Source organism: Sitophilus oryzae, unplaced genomic scaffold (assembly GCF_002938485.1).
Source record: "Sitophilus oryzae breed Bouriz unplaced genomic scaffold, Soryzae_2.0 scaffold_1176_pilon_pilon, whole genome shotgun sequence".
Lineage (NCBI taxonomy): Eukaryota > Metazoa > Arthropoda > Insecta > Coleoptera > Curculionidae > Sitophilus > Sitophilus oryzae.
In genome coordinates, this window is record NW_022145811.1 from 8,689 (window position 1) to 26,844 (window position 18,156).

The 18,156-nt window shown below is 36.3% G+C and overlaps 2 protein-coding genes across 2 annotated transcripts; both read right to left on the reverse strand.

The window, feature by feature from the left end:
- Nucleotides 1-4,948: 4,948 nt before the first annotated feature.
- On the reverse strand, nt 4,949-5,797 carry LOC115889322 (uncharacterized protein K02A2.6-like). Its single transcript, XM_030909292.1, has one exon. It carries the CDS (start codon nt 5,795-5,797, stop codon nt 4,949-4,951), a length of 849 nt encoding a protein of 282 aa, XP_030765152.1.
- Nucleotides 5,798-12,731: 6,934 nt separating this feature from the next.
- LOC115889334 lies at nt 12,732-14,810 on the reverse strand. Its single transcript, XM_030909312.1, has one exon. It carries the CDS (start codon nt 14,808-14,810, stop codon nt 12,732-12,734), a length of 2,079 nt encoding a protein of 692 aa, XP_030765172.1.
- Nucleotides 14,811-18,156: the final 3,346 nt, after the last annotated feature.

Consider the following 18,156-nt stretch of genomic DNA (forward strand, 5'->3'; position numbering starts at 1 on the left):
TTTTATTAATTTACATTTTTCATTCGACTTATTTTGATGCACCCTGTATAATGAAAATCATTTTGGTGGCAAATCCAGGGCGTTCAGTCTGAGCCTTATCGGTTTGTTAATGTAAACAAGCTTTTTGCCACCTAGCATTTTCTTTTCGTCTCGAGAATTGTTTTGTTTTTCCGACTGAAAGCTGAGACATTCGGTATTTGGGAGTTTGTAATGGTTGTGTAAGACCGATGAAATTGTACCACAGATAGTACATTGAGTCGTGCATCGAGGAATGTATTTTGTACGCGGGTGCTTGTGTTAAAACTGTGAAGGGGTGACATTTTTTGTACCCATTGGTAAGAGCAGCGAAGGGACACACATTTTTTTGCTTTTATCGACAATGCGTTGAAGGAGTTTTCAGGAGCATCTGGTTTCTCTCAATTACTCCAGATGTCATATAATACATTATCAAGAATTTTCGATTTCATGTGCACCAACACTAACATAATCATAATCAAATTCGATTTCAGACTCCACGCATTAGATTGAAGTTACTGTTTTGTTGAGTGGTGAGTAACGTGTAGGGTGAAAAGACATAGTTTGGTGTCTACATTAACATTTTTAGCCTGATTAATAGGTATGTTATTGTTGTTAACCTGTTGTAATATTTATAAGCTAAGGTTAATTTAAAATGGTGTAGACTGGTGTGGCAAATCAGACGTTAAAATAAAAAAATGGTTTTCAACACAAGTGTTTTTTTTTAAGTTCTTTTCCTGTAATTACTTTTGTAGAGTTATATAGATTTGTATACTTACATAGATCGGGCTTGCCAAGTGTACATTTTGTCAGAATGGGCGAGCGAGTTGGATAAAATACAACTTGTCATAAATTCCAATGTTGACACAACTATCCAAAGATCACCCATGCAATTGTTGTTCGAAGGTATGGTGTCCGGAAGACTGATCCGATTTGCTTGACATAGAGAGCGACTGCGAGGATGAGATGGCGTGTTAGCGTCCATTTTATCACCTGCCTACAGCTCTTATTTAATGGGTGAGCCTTTTAATAAAGTTTTGCTAACATTTGTTTTTTACTGTTTTATTTGCAAATGTCGCAGGCGGCGGCCGGACATTGTCCAATGATTGTTTTGTTTTGTTGGAAATGTCGCAGGCAGCGGGCGGACATTGTCCATTGATTGTTTTTGTTTTGTTTGGAAATGTCGCAGGCGGCGGCCGGACATTGTCATTGTTTGTTTTTATTTTGTTTAAATATGTCGCGAGCAGCAGCCGGGCGTATCCGTGACTGTTTTGTTTTGTTTAAAATGTCGCAGGCAGCGGGCGGACATTGTCCATTGTTGGTTTTGTTTTGTTGGAAATGTCGCAGGCAGCGGCCGGATAATCCATTGATTGTTTGTTTTGTTTGGAAATGTCGCAGGCGGCGGCCGGACATTGTCCATTGTTTGTTTGTTTGTTGGAAATGTCGCAGGCAGCGGCCGGACATTTTCCATTGATTGTTTTTGTTTGTTTGGAAATGTCGCAGGCAGCGGCCGGACATTGTCCATTGTTTTGTTTGTTTTTGTTGGAAATGTCGCGGGCAGCGGCCGGACCCCATCCATTAGTGTTTTTGTTTTGTTTGCGGAAATGTCGCAGGCAGCGGCCGGACATTGTCCATTGTTTGTGTTGTTTTATTTGGAAATGTCGCAGGCAGCGGCCGGACACTGTCCATTGTTTTTGTTGTTTTATTTGGAAATGTTGGCGGGCAGCGGCCGGACATTGCCCATTGTTTGTTATTCTATTTTACAGAATCTTCCATAGAGTATGGAGTATGAAGCTATCAATGAAAAACTTCGAGATGTGGCATCGCATATGTGGATTTTATATTTGGATCATATAACCTTCGCATTAACCACTGTTTGTATGCTTATAATGGTAATAGGTATATATTAAATATTATTATTGTATAAGTGTATTGACTTATCAATTACCTGAACAATCAATCATTTGAATTTGTGTTGAGCCGAGCACGTCTCAAATGCAGAATGGCCGTGTTAGCACCTACCCTATATAATTCATAAAATTCGCTTAACGCGCCAACAGTAGTCAAGATCTGCGCAGGTCCAAGGATGAATGCTGTCTTGAGATGTCAAGACTTCACTTCGTCGCGCGCCCTGCTTGATAACGGATCTCTATTTTTTTTTAATAAATTAGTTTATTAATAATGTATATCTATAAAGAGACCACACTGTCTCTAATACAGGCTTGAATGGCTTACTAGAGACAGAATGGAAGCATACGCTGAGGTAACAGTCATTTTCGTCATTATCTTAATGTATATTATGTAGTGTAGTTATTGATAGTATAGATTGATATTAATTCTATTTTTTAGTATTATATGAAAAGATTTTTAACAGTCAACACTGGCCTACAGAATAGTAAAATTTATATTATTTACTGTAGACAATGCACATGAAAAGAAGAGCCATAAATAACTGTTGGGACTTTATAGATGGCACGGCCCTCAGTTGACCAGCAGGAGTACTACTCAGGGCATAAGAAAGTTCATTGCCTAAAGTACCAAAGTGTGATTTGTCCTGATGGAATAATATACAGTTCAAATAGTGCTTACCCTAGCAGAAGACATGATGCTGCGATATTTAGGCAAAAAAAGTAGACTAAAGAATTTAGGTAAGAATTTTTAAGTAGGTATTTAGGACTAGTTGTATTGCGCACTATTATGTGCAATTTATTAAAAGAATTAGATAAAAACAACATAAGTCACATAAATATTTAAATTGCTTTTCTCTTTTCTCTCTCTTTATAATAAACCTCAATTTAAATTGGGACTTAACTTATATCTTTCAATTAATGCTCATACTACTACACGTTATATTTTTATTAATATCTGTTTCAAAAAATTTGTCATTCAATTGAGTCTCAATCATTGATGTTGTTTGTTCCCCCCTCTACAGAGTGTTTTTTGTAAGTTTTATACCTTATGTAATTTAGGAATGTTGCCAATACTACGAAAAGGATTGTTCAAAAATTTCCTACAAAAAAAAAAAATTACAAATTGATTTTTATGACAGTTGTCTCACATTGATAAATAAGAAAATTATTGACAGATTGTTGTCGTCATTAGCTTTTTCACATGTAGCCTTTTCTGAGTGTTTGCAATGTACCTCTCTTTTTTCAAAATTTTAATACATCTTAATGTTTGTTCAATTGCTTGGAGAAAATTCTTTTTTCGGATTGCGCTCAATGTTTTTCTGGTTGCGGACATTTGGACACCTGGTTGGTGACATCTTCTGATTTTTAAATTTAATTGTATATTACCACCTAATTGTTTTTCTCTCGTTGCACGAGTAAGGGTGTTTTCTAAATGTTTTTTAAGTGTCGTGCCTTGATCACTCCACTTTTCTACATGACCACCCACAATATTATTATTTTATACATGAATATAATGATTGACATGCCACAGCCCTGTTCGACATCCATAGATCACTTTTATAAACTTGACGTTTGACAATTGACTGTTGACGTGTGGATGTCGCGGTTGTCGCCTGTCAGTTTTTTTGCGCCTCCACGCCTTGGATTGAGACGCAATTTTTAATTTTTAATTGAACATCTCTTATTTATTCCAATGTTCTAACTAATATCTGGCGGCTTAACCGCCCTATAGAGTCCTTTTGTGGTTGACTGGTCAGCGATGCTTCACGGTGGAGTTATCAACACAAACCATGTTTAATGATGTAGTTTTATGAATGGTCTTATATATATATATATATATATATATATATATATATATATATATATATATATATATATATATATTAAATAAATAAATATAGCATATATATATATATATATATATATATATATATATATATATATATATATATATATATATATATTAAAAAATACAAATTAATTTGTATTTTAATAAATTAACTATATATATATATATATATATATATATATATATATATATACAACAATATTTAGTTTGTAGTTCAGATTTACACAGGGTATTTTCTATATATATATATACCATATATATATATATATAAAAACCCTAGAAAAATACCTATTGAAATCTGAACTGCAAAGTGAGATGAACTGCTATAATAATATTTATCGTTCCTCATGCATTTTAAAGTATTACAGTCTCGACTCTTAATGTAAGTAACTAAAACGTTATTTTATTTGTTGACTTACGAATAGATCTAATTTAAAGAACACAAATGTCTAGCCTCTAGCATTAATATAAACTACAAAAAAAAGGAGCATATTACCTATTTGAACTGGGAATGATTAAATCAGACTTTTTGACTAGAAATGTATCTATCTACTATTTTTTGTTGTACCTCTATTACATTACTGGTGAGTTTTTTTCTCTGTTAACAACTGTTTATGTAAAGAATGACAAGGCTCGTGGTTATCGTACCGCAGGTGCCTTCTCACTCGTTGAGGGTTGCGCCAGACGACCACTTGGACTTGTTTATACACATAACATACTTAAGAGCTATGGCCCTTGTAGAATACACGAAAACTCTGGGGTTTAAAATAAAATACTGTTTGCTTGCTGGCTATCGTGTATTGACTGAACTCGCCTGTCCGCATTACGTAAAGATAAAGATTGTTGTTTACAGTTATTCAGAGTACATTTTTTATATAATAATAATCTCTAAACTATTGAACACTACATCCACCTTCTTCTTTTAAACAAATTGAAATACATTAACAAAATTAGCAACAAGATATAACTTCTGCAACCTATAACTAAAACGATATAACTTATTACCTAGATATATTAATTTAACTAATTCTAATTTACAATAAACAACGAACTAGTATAACTTAATGCTAATAATAATCTCTTAGGGACTACATATTTTGTAACAATAAAAATTAAGTTAAATCACAAAATACCCACTATCCAAACAATACATTTAACTTCATTCAATAGTTCCCTAGTCATGCTCATGACTACTATCATTTTGTTCTGGTTTATTAGTGACTTTCCATTCTCCTTCAATTTTCTTTAAATGTATTATATTTCTTCGATAATCTTGACCTGTTTCATCATTCCTAATTTGAATATTACCTCCATTTTTATTTATTACTGTATGTGGACTTCGATTGAAGTTTGGACAAGTTTTATTACTTTTAATTAAATTTTTTACATAAACTTTGTCACCTGGCTCCAAATGAGTTTCTACTGCCTTTCGTTTTCTGTCTCCGTATTCTTTTCCTTGTTCTTTTAATATTTTGTCTCTGTCTCTAACTTCACTGTCTAAATTATTGTTTTCTAGATCGCTGATGCTAGGAATCTTGTCTCTAAAAAATCTTCGAAAAAACAATTCGGATGGAGATTTACCGGTAATACTGTGCGGTGTACTATTGTACATCATCATGTAATCGAGAAGATCCCTTTTCCAGTTTTGTTTTAAAGCACAGCTAATTTTAATTCTCTTTAGTATGTCACGATTTTGTCGTTCAACTTCGCCATTTTGTTGAGGCCAATAAGGTATAGTGTGAAATAATTCGATACCGGTTTCTTTACAATAGTTTTTAAATTCAATGCTTGTAAACTGCCTGCCATTATCAGCATTAATGCAAGATGGATACCCTAGCCTAGAGAAAATTTCTTGTAATGTACTAATCGTGCTTTGTGCTGAAATATCTTTTAATACTTTAATCTCCTTGTAACGGCTAAAATAATCGACTATGACGAATATAAACTCATTACTTGGAAGTGGGCCTAAGAAATCAATGGCAACAACTACCCATGGCTGTGAAGGCAGTTCCCGTCGTTTCATTGGATTTGGTCTATTCGGCGCTGAAACCAACGTACATCATTTGCAAGCCTTTACAAGTTTTTCCGCGTCGGCGTCGATTTTAGGCCACCACACTTTCGTTCGTAAACGTTTCTTCATAGCTACGATGCCAGGGTGAGCTTCGTGAGCTGCTTCCATAACTTTTGGCTTCTTGTGATGATGGAGTATAACTATTTTTGTCACCTCTTAATAAATTCCTTCATGAAAACACAGTTCTGAACTAAATATTTTATATTGATTGAATTGATTGGTCCCAAACATCTTGAAATATTGCTTCTTTTACTTTGGTGATTTCTTGGTCTTTTTTCTGAAGCTCTCTTGATATCAGATAATGAAACAGCAACAGGTCTTGAATAGCTTAGTATTTGGCAAATAGAATTTTCATCAAATGATTTATTTATATTTTCTATTCTTGGCAGTCTGGATAAAACATCCGCTATATTAAATTTTCCAGGGCGGTATACTACTTTATGATTGTAACATTGTAGTCGAAGGGCCCATCTCTCTATGCGCGCACACGGTTTGGCTGTTGGTTTAAATATGGCTTCTAGTGGTTTGTGATCTGTAACCAATTCAAATCTTTCTTTTCCATATAGGTACATATGGAAATGTTCTACTGACCATACCAGCGCAAGAGCTTCTTTTTCCGTCTGACAATATCTCTTCTCAGGCTTTTATTTCCAAATGATATAATTCGAGGACCAGATTCGTCAAATCGGATAAGTACACAGCCAAGACCAACTGGACTGGCGTCAGCTATGACTTGGGTTCTGTCGCCTGGATGATAATAGCCCAATGTTTTGATGCTGGATAGGGTCTCTTTTAGTTTTTTGAACGAATGTTGCTGTTCAGCCTTCCAGTAGGACTCTATGTTGGATTTTTTTCCTAATTTTAACCTAAGTATCTTCCTTAACGGGTCTGTCAGCGTTGCTAGATTAGGGATCCATTTTCCCACGTAATTTACCAACCCCAAAAACTTTGTATCTCCATAATAGTTTTGGGTGCTCGAAACTGTGTTTATGGCTCATAACTTAGCTCTCTATTGGTTTGATACCTACTGAGGCACATTGACCTAAAAATTCAACGCTTCTCAATCTAAACATGCATTTATCTTTATTTTGATCTAAAGTTGTTAAAACATTATTTAATCTCATATTATGTTCTTCTAGAGTTGCTCCAAAAATTAAAATATCGTCAATGAAATTGACAACACCGTCACATTTGGCAAGTACACGTTCCAATAATTTCTGAAAAATTTCTGGAGCGCAAGATATGCCAAACATCAGTCTTTTATATCGTAGTAATCCTTTGCTGCTAATAAATGTAGTAATATGACGGGAGGCTGGTGAAATTTCGATTTGATGGAATGCGTTTTTTATATCTAATTTTGAAAATATCTTTGCACCTCTAAATTTTGGTAATAACTGGTCCATCATTGGAAGTGGATGATTTTCACGCATAATAGCTGAATTTGCTCTTCGCATGTCAAGGCAGATTCTAACCTCCCCGTTGTCCTTTAATACTGGAACGATTGGAGATACCCATTTAGATGATCCTGCCACTTCCTCAATGATGTCTAAATCAATAAGTTCCTTAAGTTTCCTGTTGATTTTTTCTTCCAGTGGAATTGGTACTCGTCTATATGGCTGACTTACCGGCTGTATTGTTTCGTCAATTGGAATATCTACAACTGTGTCCTTAAATTTCGGAAATGGGCTTGTTGTGGCATTGACATTATGTAAACCAATTTTTAGAACACCTAGCTCTATTGCCGTTCTTTTACCAAGTAGATTTTTATTTCATTTTTTATTACATAAAATACGGCTTTAATAGGCTGATTTCCAACATCAATAAATGCTTCACAAGATCCCACGACAGTCAAGGGTGCCTTACTGGCATAGGCTAAAAATATTTTGTCTGGATTTTTTAACTGGTTATGGACTTGAACTCTCTCACGTTTTAAATATTGCCAGGCATCTAGGCTCAGTAAATTACATTTACTGCCTGAGTCAATGAGCATATCAATGTTCACTCCACCAATTTTGCATGATAGTGTGTCGTCTTGATCGATATGGAACACATAGTCGCCTTCATCTTCGGAGTTTTCTTCAATGGCATGTGCGTTCGACATTTTTCGCTTTTTAAATTTGGATTGCCGCTTTTGGGGAATGACGTTTGGCACTTTTATTTTTTCTTTTTCCAGGAGCTGTTCTGCATTGGCTCATAAAATGTCCTTTAAATCCACATTTTCCGCATTCTTGATTTACAGCTGGGCAATTTAAACTTGTAGAAGAATGTTTTGTGCTACCGCATCGCCTACAAAATTCCTCTTCACGACGACTTCCAGATGGCTTATGTTGCAATAAATTAATGTCCTGGGTTAGCGTATCTGGATTTCCTGAGAATTCCCCGAGCTGTCGTGTTACGGATTCTAAGGAATTAGCTTCATTTATAATCATCTCTAAAGTCATGCTATCTCCAACTGCTAATATTTTCTTTCTCAGTTCTAAGTTGCATCCTTTTTCCACAATTTGATCGATAAGGTTTTCCTCCAAATTCTGGAATTGACACTTTTCTGCTTGGTGTCTTAAGCGTATGAGGAATCTCTCGAATTTCTCTCCTTGATCTTGCTTCAATAATCTAAATATATGTCTTTCAAACACCTTGCTTTGTTTAGGAGCGAAATATTCATCCAACTTTTGAACAGCGACTTCATAAATATCTACATCAACGGAAGTTTCAACATGTGCCCCAGGAATATTATAGTATATTTCTTGAATGCCTATTTCCCCCATATGTAATAATACAGCTCGTTTTTTTGCGGGACTGTCGATACTTGCTGCCTCTAGGTATATATTCAAAGCCCTTTTCCATTTTCTCCATCTTAAAGCAACAGAAGAAATTTCTCCTTCACAATCAAAATTCTCCAGGGTTGAAAGACTTGATAAATTCATCGTCGATTTTAATTTTCTGTAAAAATATATATAAGTTGAGTCGTATACACATCTTAGGTATAAATAAACATTAACGCTTTAATAATTAAGGACAATGATCTAAATCTAATGTTCAGATAAACAATTTGCAGTATTACTTTATTTCAAATATGAAACTTAAAAAGCTTAAAAAAAATTAATAATTACTGATTTTTTTTTGTTATAACTGATACCTAGTTACATGATACATTTACAGTATACATATTATTTTAATTAATTTACATTTAACACCAAATATTAACTATTATCGATATATATTTAATTTCGACTTAATCTCTTAATGGCATATAAATGAAACTCGAATTTGCACCTCTGTCCCTTTAATTTGGACCTACGTCCCTCTGATTTGGACCTACGTCCCTCTGATTTGGACCTAAGTCCCTCTGATTTGGACCTACGTCCCTCTAATTTGGACCTACGTCCCTCTGTTTGGACCTACGTCCCTCTGATTTGGACCTACGTCCCTCTGTTTTGGACCTACGTCCCTCTGTTTTGGACCTACGTCCCTCTAACTTGGACCTACGTCCCTCTAACTTGGACCTACGTCCCTCTGATTTGGACCTACGTCCCTCTGATATGGACCTACGTCCCTCTGTTTGGACCTACGACCCTCTGATTTGGACCTACGTCCCTCTGTTTGGACCTACGTCCCTCTGTTTGGACCTACGTCCCTCTAATTTGGACCTACGTCCCTCTAATATGGACCTACGTCCCTCTAATTTGGACCTTAGTCTCTTTTATTTGTATTAAATTAAGCTTAAATGTACATATGTACTTAGTATTATAAATTAACACCAAAATTTTTTGTTAACATTTTAGCTGCCTATTTCCATTTCTTTAAAATAAATAAAATTTTCATTGTCTTGTTATTAATGTACTCTGATACTTGAAGGAACCAGGAAAATGATTCTAATATACAATACGATGTAAAATAAACCCAGAACGTTGGACACGGCCGATTCCTTACCAAAGGAATGTCAGTCACTAGTGTTTAACGTGGCAGTTAAAGTGTTAATTTATTTTTCGAAATCGGTCAATATAGTAGTAAATATTTGGTGTAATTTTCCAATTAAAACTTTAGGTACTTACTCGATTGTATTTTAACCGAATCACAATATCTGTTTGGTTTAGTCCTCGTCGCCACTGTAGAATACACGAAAACTCTGGGGTTTAAAATAAAATACTGTTTGCTTGCTGGCTATCGTGTATTGACTGAACTCGCCTTTCCGCATTACGTAAAGATAAACATTGTTGTTTACAGTTATTCAGAGTACATTGTTTATATAATAATAATCTCTAAACTATTGAACACTACAGCCCTATTCATTGGCGTGCCGCTAACAACATTTCAAATTTTTGTCTTTCTAACTCTAACTTTTGTTTCCTTTTTTCAATTTCTATTTCCAATTTTCGTTTTTCTAGTTGGAGTTTTTCCTCCTCTAATGAAACTTGTCGTTCCTGTAAAGCTAATTTACGCTCTTCCAATGTTAATTATCTTTCTCTGATTTCAAAATCCGTAACATATTTTTCTGTAAGAAAAGACAAAGCATTTTTCCTAAGTGGCTCCCGGCTCTTCCTTTGCCTTGATGGAACTAAAACAAAATTGATAATAATTAATTTGGGTGCTGCAATCATTTGTGACCACTACTTTTGGGACACTGCAAAAAGGTAGATACTTAGCACTCCTTTGGTAGTTTTTGCAGACTTTCTAATGGGAGTATTTGCATTTTCATTCACAGTGGTTTTTTTGTGACATCAACTGATGGCTGATCTAAAAAGCATTGATTAAGTTAATATACAGTATGTCCTCGGATAGAGGTCCCAAAGAGGTGAATTGGACAAAAAAATTAATTTTTCGACAAAAAGTCATTCTTTAAAACAAGTTCTGCTTGTTTTGAAAAGTCTTGCCATACTTTAAATTTGAAAATATTATACAGGGGGGTCAAAAACAAGAAAACGTGAAATACTATCAATAGTAAAGTACCCACATTTTTCGTTTTGGAACAAAGTGGCAAATAAAAAAGACATTTCAAATCCTATCCAAAGGCTATTTCTAAAATTTTGATTTTTCTATATTTTTAAAATTGAATTCCTAATTTATTATGTTTTACATAATTTTACTTAGCCTTTACCTATGCATGACAAAGAATGTCACAATGAAAAACCCTTAGATAATTCATAACTTTGTTTTAATAATAAAAATTATGATTTATTAACGGGACATGCCCATTCATACAATAAGTGAATACCTAAGTTTTAAACAATATTTCAAAAATTCTAACTTACAGAAAAATAAAATTTGGAATGTTGAGTTGAAATTTTAGAAATAGTCTTTGGATAGGATTTAAAATGTTTTTTTTTGTTTGCCAATTTGGTCCAAAACGAAAAATAAGGGTAGTTTACTCTTGACAATATTTCACGTTTTCTTGTTTTTTGGACCCCCTGTATAATATTTTCAAATTTAAAGTATGGCAAGAGACTTTTTAAAACAAGCAGAAGTCCCGATTTTGTTACGGGTTACGTCGTAGAGGTTTTAGGCAATGTTTCATTTTCAGTTTACATTTAACGTTATTTTTCTTTGTTGTTTTTATTTGAGTGTTAACTGTTTGTAAATTACAAGTATTTGGAATTAAATCGTCTACTAGGATGGATTTGGATGAAGATATTATAATAGTTGGGGCATTGTTGTGTTGTTTGTTGCTTAAAAAACAATCAAATAAAAATCGTGCTTAACAGACACAGGAAAATTCATGGATTTTTTAATGCCTACTTTATTCCCATGAAATTAAGTGATAATCAACGGTTTTTCAAATACACAGGGCTTTCAGTTCAATCTTTTAATAAATTGTTGCAAATTGTTTTTTTTTCGGGAATAAGAATTTGGTAGACCTTGCATCTAATTCTTTTGTAGCTCATATAAGTAATAATGTATTGCCTATAGTTAACGAAATCAAAAATCTAGGTATATATTTCGATAGTCAATTAACATTTCAGACACATATAGCTAAAAAAATCCAATCATCTTACATTTGCATGAAAAGTTTATTTTATTTAAAGAAACACTTGACATCAAAAGTAAAGTATTATTTATGCAATGCACTTATCTTGTCTCTGTTTGACTACGGAGATACGGTGTATGGCGACTCATTGAAATCTAGTTCTTCCAGATCTATACAAAAGGTTCAGAATATTTGCATGCGTTGGTCATTTAATGTTACATTTAGAAGCCATATAACTCCACATTTAAATAATAATTTAATTTATGCATGGAATATCGGCGACTGTGTCACATGCATTCACTGATTTATAGATTAATGGCAACCGGTGAACCATCTTATTTAAGACAATTGTTTAGCCCACAGTCTCACGATTATCTGACACGCAGCGCAGGTAATTTTAGAATTCCCTTACATAAAACTGCAAATTTTCAAAAATCTTTTAGTTATGTAGCTGTTAATTTGTGGAATAATCTTCCTACATTTGTTAAAGAAAGTTCTCTGCGCCAGTTTAACAGGTATGTCAAAGGTAAGTTATTAGATAAACAAATAACAGATATGTAGCAACTTAAATGGGACAATGTAGTAGTTTAGGCTTTCGCGGCCATCGTTTGAAGAATTTTGGTTTTTCGGGTTATTAGGCCGTCGTCGGTTAGAATTGCTTCCTAACGTTTCGCTAGCACGAGTGGCTAGCATCTTCAGAGGTGTGTTTGCTCCGATTGCTCACACTAGACTGATGCCTCCGCGTCGGCGTAGCGCGTAGCTTATGCGTCGGCGGAGGGGCGTGGCTTGTTCGGTGGTAGTTCTTCCGGAACTGGTCTACTTCTCTGTGCTGCTACTTTGGTCCTAGATATAGCTGGATGCCAAATTCTGTTAAGGTAGAAAGTTTCTTCCTTCCTGTTGAAATTATTTGGATGTTTGTGAATTTCAACAGCTTCCTGACCAGACGAGGATGATATCCAGATGTTGTGGCAATGACTTGGGTGTCTTCAATTGGATTTTGTGGTCACCATCTCTTAGAGCATGTTCTGCTACGGCTGACTTCTCTGTTTGCCCTAATCTGCAGTTTCTCTTGTGTTCCGTAAGTCTCGTTCCTACTGAGCGTTTGGTAGTTCCAATATATACGCTACCGCAGGAACAAGGTATACGGTAGATCCCTGCAGAGGATAATGGTTCTCTTTTGTCTTTTGCTGGTCTTAAGCAGTCCCTTATTTTTCGGGTAGGTTTGTATATGGTTTTGATGTTATGCTTCTTGAGAACTTTACCAATCCTATCGGTGACCTGGGAAACATATGGAAGGAAGGCCTTATTAATGATGTTTTCCTGTTCATTGGCGTCAGGTCTCCTCTGCCTAGGTGCCAGCGCCGCCTTTATTTCTCTGTCATTATAGCCATTGGCAAGAAAGGCTTTATTTAAATGACTTAGTTCCTCTTGGATGTGTTCATTAGCACAGATACGTCTTGCCCTATTTGCTAATGTTCCGATAATCCCCTGTTTTTGGCTTGGATGGTGATTTGATAGTTTGTGTAAGTACCGGTCTGTATGAGTGGGTTTTCGATACACGGTGTGATCCAAAAGGTCGCCATTTCTCTTGACAAGCACATCGAGGAAGGCCAGTTGGTTGTTTACTTCGGTTTCCATGGTAAATTTTATGCTCGGGCTCTGCGAATTAAGGTGATGAAGGAAGTCATCTAGGCTGTCACGTCCATGTTTCCAAACCACAAATGTATCGTCCACATAACGAAACCATACAGCGGGCTTCAGAACGGATGACTCTAGCGCTTTTTCTTCAAATCTCTCCATAAAGAAATTAGCAATTATTGGGCTGATTGGGCTACCCATTGCGACACCTTCTGTTTGTTCGTAGTAATTGCCGTTCCATAAGAAATAGCTACCAGTCAGACACACTCGGAAGAGCTCCGCGATGTCAGGTGGGAATGATTCCTTGATTAGATCCATTGACTCGCCTAGGGGTACTCTCGTGAATAGAGATACCACATCGAAGCTTACCATGATGTCAGATGGTTCCAGTTTTATATCTTTTAGCTTTTGGACGAAATGCGTTGAGTCCTTCACATAAGAGTTTGTGTTGCCGACTTTCGGTTGTAGGATCGTAGTCAAGTATTTAGCTAAGTTGTAAGTAGGCGATCCTGGAGCACTCACTATCGGTCTAAGTGGGACACTAGCTTTATGAATTTTTGGTAGTCCATAAAGGCGTGGTGGTTGAGCTTCCGAGTTAATTAATTTTGATTTCAGATGTTCCGGGAGTGAGGAGGCCTTGATGAGTCTGTTGGTGTTTCTGACAATTAAGGCAGTAGGATCCTTCTTCAGTAACTTATAAGTCTGGGGCTCCAGTAGATCCTCGATTTTGGACCTATAATCCTCAGACTTCATTACTACCGTAGCATTCCCCTTGTCTGCCGGTAAGACCAGAATGTCCTTGTCAGCATTCAGCGATTTTAGAGCCTGATGTTCTTCCCTAGACAGATTACTTTTTGGAGCCTTAGCAGTTCTCAATATGTTGACCGTTTCAAATCGGATTTCGTCTGCGATACTGTTAGGAAGGTTACGTATGGCAGCTTCTGTTCCGGCAATAATGTCTTCCACTGGAACCACTTTCGGTGTTATGGCAAAGTTTCCTCCCTTCGCTAATAATGTTACTTCTGATGTCGTAAGGGTCTTATCTGTGAGATTCACCACGGTTCGAGCAGGTTCAAGAGATATCCTATATTCCGGCTTGGTTTTTGGTTGCAGTTTTTCATATTTGATCTTCTGGCGAGCTGATGTTCTTTCCAATTCATTTTGCATATTTTGGTATGTTATTCCGTCAATCTTGTCCCAGTCTACAGGTTGCATGTTGGCGGTAAGGATATAAAATAGGTCGATCAATTCCCTGTCTACCTTTGCTAAGTCTCGTCTAGATGTATGAATCCTCTCACGAAGAAAATTTTTCTCCATCCTGGTGTAAAGGCGATTTGCCTGAGTAGATGAGAATACCCTCTTCATTTTGAGAAATCCTGGTATTACGTTTTGGTCTCGGCAGCGGCACAGAAAAGCAAGCGATGATAGCAAGTGAGCTTTTCGCTTCCGTGTCTTGTCCAGGCGTTGGTACAATCTGAATAGCTCCTCCCCGTAGAGCCGTTTAATGTAGTAGTTTAGGCTTTCGCGGCCATCGTTTGAAGAATTTTGGTTTTTCGGGTTATTAGGCCGTCGTCGGTTAGAATTGCTTCCTAACGTTTCGCTAGCACGAGTGGCTAGCATCTTCAGAGGTGTGTTTGCTCCTAGGCGTGTCAATGGATCTAATCAAGGAATCATTCCCACCTGACATCGCGGAGCTCTTCCGAGTGTGTCTGACTGGTAGCTATTTCTTATGGAACGGCAATTACTACGAACAAACAGAAGGTGTCGCAATGGGTAGCCCAATCAGCCCAATAATTGCTAATTTCTTTATGGAGAGATTTGAAGAAAAAGCGCTAGAGTCATCCGTTCTGAAGCCCGCTGTATGGTTTCGTTATGTGGACGATACATTTGTGGTTTGGAAACATGGACGTGACAGCCTAGATGACTTCCTTCATCACCTTAATTCGCAGAGCCCGAGCATAAAATTTACCATGAAACCGAAGTAAACAACCAACTGGCCTTCCTCGATGTGCTTGTCCAGAGAAATGGCGACCTTTTGGATCACACCGTGTATCGAAAACCCACTCATACTGAACCGGTACTTACACAAACTATCAAATCACCATCCAAGCCAAAAACAGGGGATTATCGGAACATTAGCAAATAGGGCAAGACGTATCTGTGCTAATGAACACATCCAGAGGAACTAAGTCATTTAAATAAAGCCTTTCTTGCCAATGGCTATAATGACAGAGAGAAATAAAGGCGGCGCTGGCACCTAGGCAGGAGACCTGACGCCAATGAACAGGAAAACATCATTAATAAGGCCTTCCTTCCATATGTTTCCCAGGTCACCGATAGGATTGGTAAAGTTCTCCAAGAAGCATAACATCAAACCATATACAAACCTACCCGAAAAATAAGGGACTGCTTAAGACCAGCAAAAGACAAAGAGAACCATTATCCTCTGCAGGGGATCTACCGTATACCTTGTTCCTGCGGTAGCGTATATATTGGAACTACTAAACGCTCAGTAGGAACGAGACTTACGGAACACAAGAAAACTGCAGATTAGGGCAAACAGAAGTCAGCCGTAGCAGAACATGCTCTAAGAGATGGTGACCACAAAATCAATTCGAAGACACCCAAGTCATTGCCACAACATCTGGATATCATCCTCGTCTGGTCAGGAAGCTGTTGAAATTCACAAACATCCAAATAATTTCAACAGGAAGGAAGAAACTTTCTACCTTAACAGAATTTGGCATCCAGCTATATCTAGGACCAAAGTAGCAGCACAGAGAAGTAGACCACCAGTTCCGGAAGAACTACCACCCGAGCAAGCCACGCCCCTCCGCCGACGCATAAATACGCGCTACGCCGACGCGGGAGGCATCAGTCTAGTGTGAGCAATCGGAGCAAACACACTCTGAAGATGCTAGCCACTCGTGCTAGCGAAACGTTAGGAAGCAATTCTAACCGACGACGGCCTAATAACCCGAAAAACCAAAATTCTTAAATGGGACAACTATTATATGACCGACCGCCAAGATAAATTTATTACACATGGGCGACTTCCCGTATGCGTCTGTTCGTTTTTGATTCCCGTCTTCTTGTCTTTTTTTCCCCTTCTGCGCCTGCCCGTTCCGTTCCATCTTTTCCTTAGTTTAAATTATAACTGATTATTTTTTTTATTATATGTATTATATTTAATATTTTACTTGTAGTTAAAATTATAATTTCAAATTGTTAGGTATTTTCTTATTATTTAGTTGGATATTTTTTGTTGTTATATTAAGATTCCCAGGATTAAATATATCCTAAGTATATATTTTATGATTTAAATTATGTCAGGATACACCTCACAGGCCATTGGAAAATGTGCCTTGTGCATCGGTTCTAAAAATCGCGGTGTATTCCTTTTTGTCGGTATTTATATATATTACATTTGTATATTAAAATGTATAAGATTTAATACTGATAAATACATATTTTGATTTGATTTGATTTGTTAGTCCTTACCTAATAAAACGAAAATTTGGGAAGCCATCTCGAAAACTTATTTAAAACCACCATCTTCTGAGGAGGATTGGCAAAAGATAGCGAAAGAGTTTCAAGACCAATGGAATTTTCCAAACTGCTTAGGGGCATTGGATGGAAAACATATTTCCATTCAAGTACCAGCAAAAACTGGTAGCCAGTACTTTAATTACAAGAAGAGTTTCACTATTGTGTTACTAGCCTGTTGTGACGCCAACTATAATTTTACTGAGAGACATTAATTCACTGAGAGACATTGGAACTTATGGTAGCGAAAGTGATGGAGGGGTCTTCAAGAATTCAGTTTTTGGAAATATGATGGAACAAAACCAGTAATCTATTCCGCCACCAAAATGTTTACGAAACACAAATATTTTAAGTCAATTTACTCTCGTAGCCGACGAAGCTTTTCCATTACAGACTTATATAATGAGACCTTACCCAGGACGACATTTAGATCCAGAAAAACGGATTTATAATTATCGTCTTTCCCGAGCACGGAGGGTGATTGAAAACGCATTTGGCATTCTTGTCAATCGTTGGAGGCTCTTATGAAACATGGTGACAACTGAGGTGGACAATGTTGATATTTTTGTTAAAGCAATCATATACTTGCACAATTATGCCAAAAAGAAGGAGAAAATAGGAAAGACTCTACTTACTGTCCAACACTTTGTTGATACCGAGGAGCGGTTGGGAAGGTGGAGAGACGATATTAACCCTCTAGAATCAGTGGGGCGAGTAGCTGCTAACAGAGCAGCTCAAATGTTGTACTCTGCTAAGGGACAGGCTAAAAGATTATTTTTTGTCAGAGGAGGGTCAAGTTCCATGGCAAAATAAAGTTTTGTATGATGGAAGAGAAATTATGTAATATCTACCTCTTAATATTTAAAATGTATATTAATATCTTATTTTAACTGTTTTGTAAAGTAGTTTAATGTTTATATTAGCTTAAGGTATAACAGGTTTAAAAATAAATGTCCCTATTTTTGATATTTAAAAAATATATTTGACAAAGCTAATTTACAAAAACTAAAGTAGAAAAATACGACGAAGGAAAAACCAAAAAAAACTTATAATAACCATATGCCTAAAGCCAAAAAAACACAACTCAAACTTTTACAATACACCTAACTATTAAGGAAAATCTGGATTTAAAATTTCAACAATTTTCAGTTTTTGTAGTTAGCCT